This window comes from Anabrus simplex, chromosome 6 (assembly GCF_040414725.1).
Source record: "Anabrus simplex isolate iqAnaSimp1 chromosome 6, ASM4041472v1, whole genome shotgun sequence".
NCBI lineage: Eukaryota > Metazoa > Arthropoda > Insecta > Orthoptera > Tettigoniidae > Anabrus > Anabrus simplex.
Window position 1 is genome coordinate 237,721,776 of NC_090270.1, and position 15,934 is coordinate 237,737,709.

Below are 15,934 nucleotides of genomic sequence, written 5' to 3' on the forward strand. Positions count from 1 at the left end.
TTTTTCCCATCATCATTCATTCCAGCAACACTCTCCAACATCATTTCATTTCATTTGTCATTCATTAATCATTGCCCCAGAGGAGTGCGACAGGCTTCGGCAGCCGGCACAATTCATATCCTCGCCGCTAACTGGGGGCTTATTCATTCCATTCCTGACCCGGTTGAATGACTGGAAAGAGGCTGTGGATTTTCAGTGTACTTATTCTGATCATAAACCGATCATTTTTAATCTTTCCTGGGTTCGTTTTCAAGAGCCATCTTTTCCTTTGGAGAACCTTCTTAGATTAAAGTAGATTCTTCTGGCATATAAATAAAAATGTAAACACATTTGAAATAAACGATAGGAATGAGATTGACTGTGCAATTGTTCACCTCTTAATAAGGTCAATAATGCACGGAAGTGTGTCATTCGTATCGCCAAAAGTCCTGCGCACTTGCCTACGGGCGACAATAGTGCTGGTCATACTGTCATCATTGACAATGGCAGCAGATGTAATTTACCGCTAAGTAGCGGTCTTGCATCTTGCTGTGGAATCCAGAATAATAATAATAATAATAATAATAATAATAATAATAATAATAATAATAATAATAATAATAATAATAATAATAATAATAATAATAATAATAATGTTAATTTAAATAATAATAATAATAATAATAATAATAATAATAATAATAATAATAATAATAATAATAATAATAATAATAATAATAATGTGCAGATCGTGCTGGAAACGGGTCCTGAACGGGTAATGACTACAATTGCAGTCCGGCCGCCGGTTCAGTACTGCCAAGGCACCCAAGACGACACCACGCCGGATCTCCTCAAGGATATGATCCACATTAAAAAAGCTTATAGGAAAAGATGGCAAAGATTTAGGGACCCAACTGACCGGGTGGAATACCTGGACTTAGGCCTGGAAGTACAAAATCGATTGCTGGAAAGAAAGATTGAAAAATGGGAGGAAACTTGCCGTAATCTATTAGAAAACGAGTCAGATCGCGAATTTCGGCGGATTCTCTTAGAAAACCACTCAGATCACGAATTTCGGCGGATTAAGTATAAAACAATATGCATTCAATTATAAATTTCATTATAATGCCATAGCAAAGCACGGGTATCTTGCTAGTGTGAAGATAAAGTTGGAATTCAAGAGGACAAATTGGGGCAAATATTCATTTATAGGAAGGGGAGTTAGGGACTGGAACAACTTACCAAGGAAGATGTTCAGTGAATATCCAATTTCTTTGAAATCATTTAAGAAAAGGCTAGGGAAACAACAGACAATCTGCCACCTGGACGACTGTCCTAAATGCAGACCAGTATTGATTGATTGATTGATATTGAACCTTAGGTAACAAAACCTTACTGGACAAAGTTCTATGTTGAAATATTTCACAAAGTGTTTTTTTTTTGCAGATGAAATTATAACAAAGTCAGTATTGAACTTGTCACTGCAAAACATCTGTGGGTAAAGTAGTTTTCATATGCTGTATTTTACCTTGTTTGTGTCCACATAATATTTTTCAACATTATGGTTTGCATACATTTGTATATGATGCATATGCCAACACATGATATCCAGAAAGTCTTCTGGTAAATTCAATGCAGTAGTGCATAAGGATTCAAGTGCATTTAAAAAAAAAAAAAAAAGAGAGAGAGAGAGAGAGAAGTGTTCACATATCTAGAATGTCTGTTAACACTGAACAGTCGTATGCCTCACTCCAGTCTTGGGGAAGGAGTGAAGGCCATTGAGAGTGACTCACAGTTGTGTACTGTAACTTGAATATTTAGCTCTAGTCTACTCGTACAATGTGGGTTATATATCAAGTGAGGTGGATGCTTGCAAGGGTTGCATAGCTCATTTTTTCAACAAGGACTGACCTATCAGGAGATAGGAAAGCAGGTAAAACAATCCATGTGTCTTGAGTTCATGATTGAGAACTTTGAGAGGGATTATTGGATAATATAAGTGCTAGGGAAGACCAAATGTAATAACTCAGTGATCAAGATGCCAACAAATTTACAAAGCCTCAGTATATACTTGAATTAGTTCTGCTAAACCAATGGATGTCTTGTTTTGATTTCTGAAACCACTGATACACTTTAAACTATTCCGAATCACCTCCATGAAGCACAATGTTCTTGTAGAACAAAACATGTAATTATGTTGTTAATAAAATATTTTCTTTTCCTGGTATGTTATAGTGTTTCTTAAATTTTTGTATTTTATGTCTGACAGACTGAAAAGCTTTAAGGTTATATTTCCATGAAGATGTTATAAAGGCAGAGAAGCAAGGGAGAAGCTGTTTATAAACAAGATAAACAGAAGAAGAGGTCAGAATTTGCCTTAAAATATACAAACAAGAGACTAACTTCAGGAAAAATATTTTATGTGGAGAAGACCTAAAGCAGAGTTTGACTGCAAAAGAGTTGTGCAAACAGTGAAGCATGGTAGAGGTCATATTATAGTATGAATGCTGCAGAAGTTTGTGAATAGGCAGTAGTTGAAAGTATTATGAATGCTGAAGTCTGGAATAACTTACCAAGGGAGATGTTCAATAAATTTCCAATTTCTTTGAAATCATTTCGGAAAAGGCTAGGACAGCAACAGATAGGGAATCTGCCACCTGGGCGACTGCCCTAAATGCAGATCAGTATTGATTGATTGAACATGGTCTGCAGTAATTTGTTCAAGAGTGTTTTGAAACTGCATTTATAATATAACTACCATCTATGAGTAATGTCTACAAGACATGTTAATGTCCCAAAGCATACTGCAAAAGAAAAAGACACGAGGTGCTATCGAATAATGCTTGACAGTTATTTCCAACCTCACCTCAATCTCCAGAGTTACTGCTAGGCCTTATTTCTGTAGACTGCTAATGAACTGTCTGAGAATTATCCTCAGAAGTTGGTTTAGTCATCAATCAGCATGACATGTATTGAAGAACATTCTCAGCCTGAGGAAAAATGCATCCTGTTGGGTTCCTCACCACCTCACAGATGTACAGAAATAGTAACCGTACACTGTAGTTGGTATCTGTCTCAACAGATACTGCAATGAAAGGTACGCCTTTCTTCTGCATATTGTGCCCATTGACAAAACATGGGCATGAGCTGATGAGCCCAAAGTAAAGTGGCAGTGAAATGCATGGCACCACCCAGGATTGCACTATCCAAAAAAATTTGACAACCCAGTAAGGTGAGGGTCATATTGATAGTTGCATACAACGCAAAAGGTTATATTGTACTCTAAAGTGGATCTGTCAATACAGCATACTTTAGTCATTTTATTGAGCACAACTTGTGTCTGGCTATGTGGCAAAAACATCTACATTTCTTGCAGGATAAACAAACTTGCTTCTTACATGATAATGCCCATTGCCATGTGGCAGAAGCAGTGACTATTGTGTTACACAGGTGGCATAGGGAAGTCTTGGAATATCCTCCACATTACTCTAACATGAGTCTTTGTGAATTTTATTTGTTCCCTTGGTTACTGGTCCAAGGCATCAGATTTCTTGATATTCCATCAGTGCTTCAAGCAGTAGATTGCTCCATGCTGTGGTCAACTGAGACCACTCGCTGATAGCATCCTACAACAGCCACATATTTGGTTTAAGGTCCAGAACTTTGTTATAAGTGAGTTGACGTGTGCTAGTTTGGCTCCATATTTTGTGAAAGTTGAACTGTGAAGAAAACACTATGACTCATCTTAACCTTGTAAATAAGTTTCATAAGTTTATACTACAGTGATCAATTTAAAACAATTGTCAAGAATCAGTCAATACTATTTTCAGTGCTTGTTAATGGTGACACGTGACAGACTATTTTAAAGGGCAGAATTGCCAACTCCTGAACTGTGTTGCTGTGTGTTTCTAATAATTCATCTTGTCATCAGTAGTACTTATGTATCAAAGTAGGAGTACACAGCATCCACAGAGGATAGCAGTATGGGTATATGCACTGTGTGTTCTACGGGTATCACTTGTCAGGATACTGCTGGAAATACAGTGTGGGTTATGCAGATACTGGTTCCATAGTATCTGTGCAGGCTTCAAAGATCTCACCTTTCATGCACAGTATGCTCTGTTACCGTCCTGTCATTTTCTTCCTTGAGATTGTCAATATAATCTAAGTAATCCTTAAAAGCATTTGAAATGTCTTCCTCTCATATGTGACATGGTATTCTAATTAGTCAACAAGTCTAATCCTCCATGCACAACGAGAGAGTAAATTTTAATCTATATTTGTGCTTTATTTACTTCTGTAGTAATATATTACAAGATGGTGCTTTTCAATATTTTATTCTTGTAGTAATCTAGTCTGGGAGTGTCCAGCTCCATGGCTAAATGGTTAGTGTGCTGGCCTTTAGTCACAGGGGTCCCAGGTTTGATTCCTGGCAGGGTCGAGAATTTTAACCATCATTGGTTAATTTCGCTGACACGGGGGCTGGGTGTGTGTGTCATCTTCATTATAATTTTATTCTCATCATGACGCGCATCTTGCCTACGGGGTCAGATCAAAAGACCTGCACCTGGCGAGCTGAACATGTTCTCGGACACTCCTGGCACAAAAAGCCATAGGCCATTACACTTTTTCAGTCTGGGAGTACCTGAAAAGCCTAAAATACTTTGGAAGTACTTTGCTCTCGTATGGAAGTCGCCAAATACTGACTTCAAGAGTACTTTACTATGGAAGCAGAACTTACTCTTGGTTGGTGCACACCACCCAGGAGTATTAAACAATTTCAGTAAACCATATGGTACACTTAGAGGCAGTTTGATTTTATGTTTAGTTTGAACTTACCTGGGAAAGAATTTGTGACAAAGTCCTTGACTGGTTGTAGTTCAGATGGATCAAAATCCACAGATGTAAGTGATAGTGTCGACTCTTTGGGAGATTTCTTGACCTTAATGGAGAGAGTGTAACCTTCTGCAAACTTACTCTTAAGGTGCTGAGCTGAACCCAGGCATTTAAAATTGCCATTCACCATGATGGCAATCCTAGTGCATAATGCTTCACATTCTTCCATGCTGGAAAATTAAATAAATAAATAAATAAATAAATAAATAAATAAATAAATAAATAAATCAATCAATCAATCAATCAATCAATCAATCAATCAATCAATCAATCAATCAATCAATCAATCAATCAATCAATCAATCAATCAATCAATCAATCAATCAATCAATCAATCAATCAGAGAGTGCCTGTCTATAAAGATGACAATGTGTGAAGTTTGTTCTTTTGTGTGTTCAAACAATAAAATTAGAAAAAGTTAGTTACTAACCTGTGTGAGGTAAGAATGATACATCGGCCACTATCTCGAACTTTGCAGATTACATTCCATAAATGTCTCTTGGCTACGGGATCCATTCCTGTTGTTGGTTCATCAAGGTATACTATTGGAGGATCACCAACCAAAGCGACTGCAGTACTGAGCTTTCGTTTGTTGCCTCCACTGTGAACGGAAAGGATATTTTTGGTATTCACTACTTTGTAATAGTTTATGTATAAAATAATATTGCCTTATACTCCAGTAAGGTCAAATTTTAGTCACTTGGTTGTTATATATCATACCAAGATCCTAAATCCTGCAAAGGAAAATTAACAGTATTTCAAAGTGGAAGGTAGTCAAGAAGGATGACTTATTCAGATAATATAGGAAAGCAGCAAAAAATAAGACTTTAAACAGATGAAGAAGATAAAGGAAAGGAATGAGTGCTTAGGCTTTTATAAGCAGAATCTTATTGGCAACAGGACTTATGATCTATTATTAACCTTTGTAGACATCAGAGATGTGGGTGGGGGCAGTAGAATGCATCCACCATATCCCCTGTCTGTTATAAGAGGCAACTGAAATGGAGATCCCAAGGGCTCTCAACTTGGGAGTACAGGGCTCACGACCACAGGACCCCTAGCTGAGACTAGGATTGCTTCCACTTACTTCTTCCAGGTTCCTTACTTTCATCTTTCCTATCCTACCTTCCTTGGTTTTGTTCTCTTCCAACCCCGATGGTATTAGTTTTATGAGGCCTAGGAAGTTTTTCATTTTCATGGCCTTCATGGCCCTTCTCTTTCTTTTGCCAATGCCCTCAATCTTTGAAGGGTCAGATCTCTTCCTTTTTTCCTTCTGATTAGTGTTAATGGAGGATGGCTGTCCAGTTGTACTTCCTTGTAAGACAATAATCACTATCATCACCACCATTATCACCAGACAGCAGACTCTGGCAAATACCAATCAAAGATTTTTTGGTGAAACACTGGAAGCTTCAAACTGTTGGACAAATGGCCCGTAAGCCCGCAGCGTCAATGCTCTCAAAGGAAAATTGGAAATAGAATCTATAAAGGTAGGAAGGTTAAGGGACTATGAAGAAATAGAAGAAGAATTGAGATTAAAACAAAGAGAGCCCATAAAGATGGCAATGTGTAAAGTTGTGGAGAATTTCCTCATCACTCCTTTCTATTGCTCCCTCTGCTCATAATGGCTTGTGTTATATTTTTGCTTGTATGTGTTTCTACCTGTCGTCTTAACTTCTGTCCTTGAATTTTTTGTGTTTGTTCTGTCTGGCTCCTTGGCTGAAGAGTCACCATACTGGCCATCAGTTCAGAGAGGATTGAGCTCACTTCTTGACTGGGATAGGGATTTTAACTGTGTGTGGTTAATATCTTTGGCTCAGGAACTGGTTGTGTTTTTTAAAATCATAATACACTTCTCTCATTTTCACATACAACACTAAACAATCAACCACCAAATATGCATTCAGTAGTGAACACCTCCCTCCACATATGGTTGGTGTCAGGAAGGGCATCCAACTGTAAAATATGGTGAAATCTAAAACAAGGGGCAGTCCCAATAAATTGTGAAAAAGGCAAGGAAGAAGATATACCGTATTTATTTACAGTATTCTATCACCACTGCTTATATTAAACAAACTGGGTTTCATTTCTCCTTCGGTGCTTCTTATTAAACAGTATCAATCTCTTTTTCTTCCTTTCTTCTTCTTCTTCCTCCATTTTCTTGTATTTATCCAGCTTTCTTCTCATCTTTGTTCTAAGTTGGGAAGCAGAAAAGTGTTTGCTGGGAGCTATGGAGAAATTGATCTTGAACTGGGGTTGGTAAGGGGTGGACCTATTTGTGTTAACTTAAATAAGTATACTGAATAAAACAGCCTCCCTCCTCCATTCCAGGATAAAACCATGTAATGGAATATATTAAATACAGTTATGTATCAAAATGAAGAGTGAAAGGAAAAATAATACATAAAGTGAGCAGTTTTACTTAAAGTCTACGATATATTCATATGTAAAAATTTCCTTGTTCACTGAAAAAATTACAACTGAAATTCTGAAATTAAAGATAATGAAAAAAAGTATTATCAATCAAATGTTTCTGTGTGATTTATCTTTTCCTCAAGTACCCCAGGGAACTGACTGATACAACTAAATAGCTATTCACTTCCTATGTACAATGCATACAATCTGTCTGAATTTAATGATGCATAAATGTAAAAGCATATGAGATTTTGAAAGATTTATGAACTGAGATCTCTTACCTGTATTCTTTCACTTTCTTGTCTATGTGCTTGGCAAAAAGTAATTCATCTGCCAACTTATTTACAATGTATTCACACTCCTTCCTACGTATCCCTCTCAGAAGACAGAACATGATCAAAGTTTCTCGACCAGTCAGGTTATCAATGAGTGCATCAAACTGGGGGCAGTAACCTATTAGCTGGTGTACCTAAACAGAGAATAACATAATACATTACTTATTAAATACATCAAAAGATTTAGTTTAACATTTATCCTACTTTTCTGTGTTAGATCATGTTATTAAATCACATATTTCAGAACATTCACCCAATATGATAATCGCTTCTGTTAAAATTAAGTTGAAAACCTCTTGTAAGTCACAGACCGAGGAAAGATACAAAGTTGACACTGAGAATCTGAAGCAGGAGGATGAAAAATTAAAGTATAATGTGAAAATTGCAAACAGATTTGATATTCTGGGAGAAGATCCTACAGAAGACATTGACGAAACAAATTACAAAGTTTGTGAACGAATGTGAAATAACGCAAAACAAATCATGACAATCAGTTGAAAACTAGAAAAGTGGCTGGAATTGATCAGATTTCTGGGGATATACTAAAGACAATGGGTTGGGATATAGTACCATATCTGAAGTACTTATTTGATCATTGTTTGGTCGGAGGAGCTATACCAGATGAATGGAGAGTTGCTATAGTAAGCCCTATGTATAAAGGAAAGGGTGATAGACATAAAGCTGAAAATTACAGGCCAGTAAGTTTGACATGCATTGTATGTAAGCTTTGGGTTAGCATTCTTTCTGATTATATTAGACATATTTGTGAAATTAATAACTGGTTCGATAGAAGGCAGTTCGGTTTTAGGAAAGGTTATTCCACTGAAGCTCAACTTGTAGGATTCCAGCAAGATATAGCAGATATCTTGGATTCTGGAGGTCAAATGGACTGTATTGCAATTGACCTGTCTAAAGCATTTGATAGGGTGGATCCAGTGTAAATGAAATGCTTCACTTTAAGCTTTATTTTGCATTCCAGATACACTTTCCAGTACATCTACATCATGGGAGACTACTGGCAAAAATGAGTGCAATTGGACTAGACAAAAGAGTGTCTGAATGGGTTGCTATATTTCTAGAAAATAGATCTCAGAGAATTAGAGTAGGCGAAGCTTTATCTGACCCTGTAATAATTAAGAGGAGAATTCCTCAAGGCAGTATTATCGGACCTTTATGTTTTCTTATATATATAAATGATATGAGTAAAGGAGTGGAATCGGAGGTAAGGCTTTCTGTGGATGATGTTATTCTCTACAGAGTGATAAATAAGTTACAAAATTGTGAGCAACTGCAGCATGGCCTCGAAAATGTTGTGAGATGGACAGCAGGCAATGGTATGTTGATAAGCGAGGTTAAAAGTCAGGTTGTGATTTTCACAAATAGGAAAAGTTCTCTCAGTTTTAATCTCTGCACATGGTTATGAGGGTGTTGAGGGATTGTAGTAAGGATGTAAAGGAAAGGGCATATAATTCTCTGGTAAGACCCCAACTAGAGTATGGTTCCAGTGTATGGGACCCTCACCAGGATTACCTGATTCAAGAACTGGAAAAAATCCAAAGAAAAGCAGCTCGATTTGTTCTGGGTGATTTCCGACAAAAGAGTAGCGTTACAAAAATGTTGCAAAGTTTGGGTTGGGAAGAACTGAGAGAAAGAAGAAGAGCTGCTCGACTAAGTGGTATGTTCCGAGCTGTCAGCGGAGAGATGGCGTGGAATGACATTAGTAGACGAATAAGTTTGAGTGGCGTTTATAAAAGTAGGAAAGATCACAATATGAAGATAAAGTTGGAATTCAAGAGGACAAATTGGGGCAAATATTCATTTATAGGAATGGGAGTTAGGGATTGGAATAACTTACCAAGGGAGACGTTGAATAAATTTCCAATTTCTTTGAAATCATTATAGAAAAGGATAGGAAAACAACAGATAGGGAATCTGCTACCTGGGTGAATGCCCTAAATGCGGATCAGTATTGATTGATTGATTTATTGATTTTAAATCCTGCAACAGTAGCAATGAAAGTGATACCAAAAGTTCTTAGTAAGAAAAAGAAATGGTTCGATGAGGCATGTCAAGATGCAGTTAATGAAGTGGCAATATGGCATAATAAGTGGCCGCAGTCTGATATGAATGTAGATGTTGAGGAACAGAAGGAATGTAGTAAATTAATTTGTAGAAATAAAAATGTCTACCTGACACAACAATTAGAATCAATCCAAGATGATGACAGAAACAGGAACATCCGCAAGGTGTATGGAACTGTCAACACAATTAAAAAAGGATTTCAACCAAGATCAAGTATCATAAGAGATAAGTCAGGAAATTTAACCACACCCGGGTGACTGGAGTGGGACATTGATGATGATGATGATGATGATGATGATGATGATGATGAAGAAGAAGTCTGGAAATTTAATTGCTGATCAGGACAAATTATTAAATTACTGTAAGCAATACTTCAATTCCTTGCTGAATTGTGATGATCCAGAAACCTATATTGGTAAACCATCTAGTTCTCCATAACAAATACCAGAGCCATCATATCGAGAGGTATTACAAAGTATTATTCGTTTAAAAACAATAAAGCTTCAGGTAGTGACAACAGACCTCCTGAGCTTATAAAATATGTTTGAGAAAGATTACATAAATACATATATAAGAACATTCTAAGGATGAAGTTATTCCAAAAGAATGGCAGTAATCACTTATTGTCCCAATTCATAAAGGAAGGGATAAGGAAGAACTTCAAAATTGTCGTGGCATATCTCTTGTAAACACAGCCTACAAAATTCTGTCTTTTATTCTTTTACAGCATTTAAAACCATTTGCTGAAAATGTTATTGGGGACTATCAGAATGGTTTTCGTAGTAACAGATCCACTACAGACAACATATTTGCAATTATGACTGTTAATGATTAGGTGTGGGAACACAAGGAGTCAGTTCATTATCTCTTTATAGATTTCTTCAAGGCATATGATTCAATCCATAGAGAAAGGCTGTGGAACATCATGATGGAGTTTAGCTTTCCCATAAAATTAATTAACATGCACAAGCTATTCATGGGTGGTAATGTTAGCTGTATTTTACTCAAGGGCAGAAAATCAAGTTCCTTCCAGAATAAAACTGGTCTGAGACAAGGGAATGCACTATCTCCTCTTCTATTCAACATTGCACTGGAGAAGATTATCAGTGCCTCTTGTGCCTGCTGGCATTTGGGGAGACAACATAAAGTCCTTGCGTATGCAGATGATATTGTTCTTATTGGCCATAATAAATTAGAAATTAGGCAGTTATTTGTGGAACTACAGGAAATGGCAGCAAAAATTGGCTTATGGGTAAATGATAAGAAGACACATTACATGGTTGTACAGAGACCAAATCATGAGGGGGTTAACAGATCGCCTTTGAAGATCGGAAAATGTATATTTAAAAGAGTAGAGGAGTTTAAATTCCTTGGTGTATTAATCGATGAGCAAAATCAAAGGCAACAGGAACACCAAGCTAGAATTAATAATGCAAATGAGGCATTTCATTCTATGAGCCATATATTAGGCTCCAAGTTTCTAACATCATCATTATCTAAAGGCTCTGCCTTGTTGCTGCCACCACTGATCTCTTCTCTCTGCGATCCTTTACATCTCTCCATAACCTTGGCATCCCATCATCTCAACACCTCTTCAACGATCTTCTTCTGTGGTTTCCCTCTGCCTTTCTTTCCCATCATCATTCCTTTGAACAAGTTCTTTATGAAGTCATTATGACTGAGAATGTGACCAAAAACTGATGCTTTTCACCTTTTTATCATGTTATTAAATGCCTCTGGGTGTTTATATCTCTAAGCACTGCTTCATTAGTTTCCTTTTCAATCCAGCTAGTTCTTGTCATCTTCCTCCATAGCCACATTTCCACTGGCTCTAGTCGTTTCACGTCCTCCTTCAAGAGAGTCCATCCTTCACAGCCATATAGCAGCACACTCCAAATTAATGTTTTGATAAACAATTTCTTTTGTTCAGTATCTAAGGATTTATTAATTAAGAGCTGCTTCTTCTCCTCAAAGGCTTTCTTAGACAGGTAAATTCTTCTTTTTATTTCCACAGTGCATCTGTTGTCATCAGTAATATCTGAACCTAAGTAGCAGAACTCGTGCACCTGTTTTATTAAAATATTTCCAGTTCTGAGATGTGCTGCTGGATTCGTTTTAGATTTGCTTACAACCATAACATTAGTTTTATTTACATTAATGTTAAGTTGGAAATCTCTTAAGATGGATGTTTTTAACAAGGAATGCAAAAATGATTATCTACAATACAATCATTCGATCAGTACTTCTGTATGGTTTCGAGATATGGAGTATAACCAAGAAAGAGCAGCAGCAGTTGCAAGTCTTTGAGAATAAAGTTTATAGAAGAATATTTGGCCCATGGTTCGATCCTATCTCTCAAAGCTGGCAGAAAAGATCTAATTTTGAGATTTACACTCTCTCTCAACAACACACTATAGAATCTAACAGAATGCACTGGGCTGGACATGTACTGAGGATGCAGGTTAACAGAGCACCAGTAGATCTATACAAGGGATCTCTTAATAGGTAAGGACCTTCAGGAAGACCCCAAAGCAGCTGGAAGAAGGAGATCATCAAGGTATGCCAGACCCTCCAAATTGATAACTGGGAAGAGCAGACACTAGATCGAAAAGGATGGAAGAGGATTGTGAGATCGGCACGGGAAGTTCACGTCCCTCAGAAGCCTAGTGAGTGAGTGAGTGAGTGAGTGAGTGTTTTCTTGTGCTTCTCATCCAGTAACTGTGACTTTGAAAACAGAATTGTATGTTCCTTTAAAATGGAGATAAAAGCGGACTGGAATTCCACATTGTTTTCTGCCATGTTGAGCACTGAACTATCCGGAAGTCATCGAAGTGTTATATACATGGCACGTGCACAACCTTGACCAATGACACTGAGTGGCTGCTCCAGATAATGGAGTTTACCGCTGTGCTTCCACTTTATATTTTTTATTCACCGCAATGTCTCAATGTGAATTGTTAATGCAAGAACTTGGTCCTCACAGCTACGGTTAGGTTTTTAAGATTAGAGAGCTTATTCTGTCATATATGAGTCATTCTGGGAGCTTATAGGAAACACTCATTAGAGCAATTGGATGATAACTTTCAGTAGAACTGGAGGGTTTACCTGGCTTTAGAATAGCTAGAATCTTAGCATGTTTGAACTCTGGAGGAAGTTTTTCTGTAAGTGGGATATTTGAGAAAAACTGTAACAACTCTTTCCTTGCATTTTTCCCAACATAGTTGAGGAATTCAGGGTGGATGCCATCGGGAACTGGCGCTTTCCTGTTCTTTGTCATCTTCAGAGCAGATAAAAGCTCCTCTTCAGTGAATGGATGATGATCCAGTGCACTGTCTTTTCATGTAGGTTTTTTTTTTTATTATTAACCTTTAAATTCTTTCTCAGGTTTCTCTTTAGACATGTCAACAATGTGCTTGGCAACTTGATCAGGTATTACAGCAGACTTGGGCTGAGGCATGTAAGACGCTGTCCCTAATTTCTTTAAAAGGCTCCAAGCCTTGCTGCTAGAATGTTTGAAGTCCATAGTCTCCACAATTTCCATCCATTTGTTCCACCGGGCCTCTCCTAGTAACATCAGTTTCTCCACTCTCTTGAAAGTCATTATAAAGTCTTTTACAAGTTTCATTCCATCCAGGTATATATTCCTTCCTTACTCATCTTGGAATATGTTGTTTGGCAGTTGAAATTCAAACAAGGAAGAGGAGTATACAGTAGAGTCTCGTTAATCCGAACAAATTGGGACCGGAGTCTGTTCGGATTATGAAATTTTCGGATTAACAGGAAAATATTTTCTAATAATAATTTTATTGTTTTTACATCCTTTTAACATTTGCGGTTTCTGGAGACACCTAGGTACAGGGATTTTCTCCTGCAGGAGTTCTTTAACATGCCAGTAAATCTACTTACATGAGGCTGACGTATTTGAGCACCTTCAAATACCACCGGACTGAGCCAGGATCGAACCTGCCAAGTAGGTGTCAGAAGACCAGCGCCTCAAATGTCTGGGGAAAATAGTTTCTACAGTACAGTACAGTACATACTATGATTTGAAATGTCCATTCTTTAGCAGTTACATTAATAAAATACTGTATAAAATTACAGTAGGGTAATTAACCCGTAGAGGAGAAAACGACAATGAAAATGACATTAGCGAGTGGATGGAAGCTGACTGTCATCCATTACAAACAGACCAAGAAATTGTAGCTATGGTGGAGAAAGAATCTGGAGTTGATGAGGAACAGAGTGACGACGAAGAAGACCACAATGAACTAGTGTCACATTCAGATGCCGTGGCTGCCTTAGAACTTGCCGTACGGCACGTCGAGCAACACTCCGCTGCTATGCCCACTGATGTGATGTTTATGAGACGCTGGTTTAACACTGCATGTTTGAGTAGGTTCCAATCACTACGGCAAAAGAATCTAACAGACTTTGTAAAGATAAACGACCAGTGATTGATGGTTTATGATATGTAATTATGTTTACATTAAGTTATTCATAAAATATGACTAATAAAATGCAAGTAAGTCTTCATTCTATGATATGTTCTTTCATTTCAATAAGGATTTTTTTAAAAATTGAATATTTCAGTTCGGATTAACCAGACTTTCGGATTAACGGGGTTCAGATTAACGGGACTCTAGTGTATTTAATAATTGGAATTTGAGTGCCTACTTCCAAAAGGGCAGGGTGGTTTTGTCTGTGTGGAAAGTTTGTGAGCACTTTACGGACAGCAACATAAGTCACAAAACATAAGTCAAGATTTGTTTCTAAGTTCCATCTCCATGATTTAAAGGAGCCCTTTTCCTTTGGGTTAAAGGTGAGATGAATATTGTATATGTCTGACCATTCAGTAAGTTTATCTCCACAAAGGTCATTCAATCTATACCCCCAATTGGTATGGTGGCTGTTTAAGTCATCCACATATATAGCAGGATGCACAAAGTTTGGAAGAACATCATTAGATCATAGGATGGCAGGACTTTTATAAATGTTCTCAACTGTCACGCTGTTAATCATTGTCACAATGTAGAAAATATTATTCTTATGATGTAATGAGACTAAATGAGCATTTGTGATAGAGTTACAAATGTAAGTTGCAGTACCATACTGTTGGTGATAAGTAGCTCCTATAACCTATATAATCTGTAACCAGGGATGTTCCTTCTTGAGTACATTTGTGACTCAACCGCAAGATGAGTTTCTTGAACACAGATTCGGTCATTGTTATTTTCTCATGACAGTTTTGACAGATAGTTGGATTTAGATTTAATTATGCCTTCTATGTTAATTTGAATGATTCTTAAGGCAAGATTCAAGGGTTTTGTTGACTGGCTCTGAAAAGAGTTATTGTAAGCTGTCATTTGTTTGTGTACCATTGAATGATCGCCATACTGGCTTTTGGTTCAAAGGGCCCTGGGTTCAATTCTTGTCCAGGCCGAGGATGTTAACTTTGTATGGTTGATTCCTCTCAATGGGGACTGGATGTTTGTATCCATCTTAACACACACACACTACACAGCACTCTACCGACTATTACAAAAGGTTATAATGGCATGTGGCGTCCGGAGAGGCCTGTTGTACGTATTTCAAGTTGACACCGATGGGCAACCTGCCACTTGTGAAAGTGGGGCAATACATGCAATGAAATCTAATGTTGAAGGGGCCACAAACACCCAATCCCGAGCTGGAGGAAATAACCAATGAAGGTCGAAATCTCCGACCTTGCTGAGAATCGAATGCAGGAATTCTAGGACTAAATGCCAGCATGCTAACCAGTTAAACCATGGAGCCACACCATAACATAATACTTACACATAAAATAAGAAATTTGTTTAGCTGTCCACTAATATTTTAGTCATTTCTATGTATATCTTCTAGCAGAACACACACACTTGTGTCGGGTCAATCTTATAACAATAGCAGATGCACAAGAAACGGTTGTCAACAATGACCCATTACATAGAGCTGGCAATAATTTACATTACAATATAACAAATAAAATTGATAAAAGAAAGTTCATTCAGGTCTCTGTGACCCAACACAAGTAATCAAGGGTTAAAGACCATTTGCTCTTGAGCAGAAAGAGATCAGACTATTTCAAACTCTATAGAAAGAAAAAAGAAACACTACTTTAGGTTTATTCATACCAAAGCCTACTAGATACTAGAAGGCCTGGACAGAAAGCCAGTTTCTTGCATTAAAAGCGGGGTAATAGTTTTTCTCTT

The 15,934-nt window shown here is 37.3% G+C and overlaps 1 protein-coding gene across 2 annotated transcripts in view; it reads right to left on the bottom strand.

The window, feature by feature from the left end:
• The window catches only part of Abca3 (ATP binding cassette subfamily A member 3), a 271,865-nt gene that overhangs the window by 37,576 nt on the left and 218,355 nt on the right, over positions 1-15,934 (bottom strand). For both annotated transcript variants that reach the window (XM_067150289.2, XM_067150288.2), the window contains exons 26-28: positions 7,572-7,759; positions 5,306-5,476; positions 4,819-5,045 (exon numbers count right to left, since the gene is read on the bottom strand). In XM_067150289.2, coding sequence (XP_067006390.2) covers positions 4,819-5,045; positions 5,306-5,476; positions 7,572-7,759 — 586 coding nt within the window. The remainder of the gene's footprint in view (positions 1-4,818; positions 5,046-5,305; positions 5,477-7,571; positions 7,760-15,934) is intronic.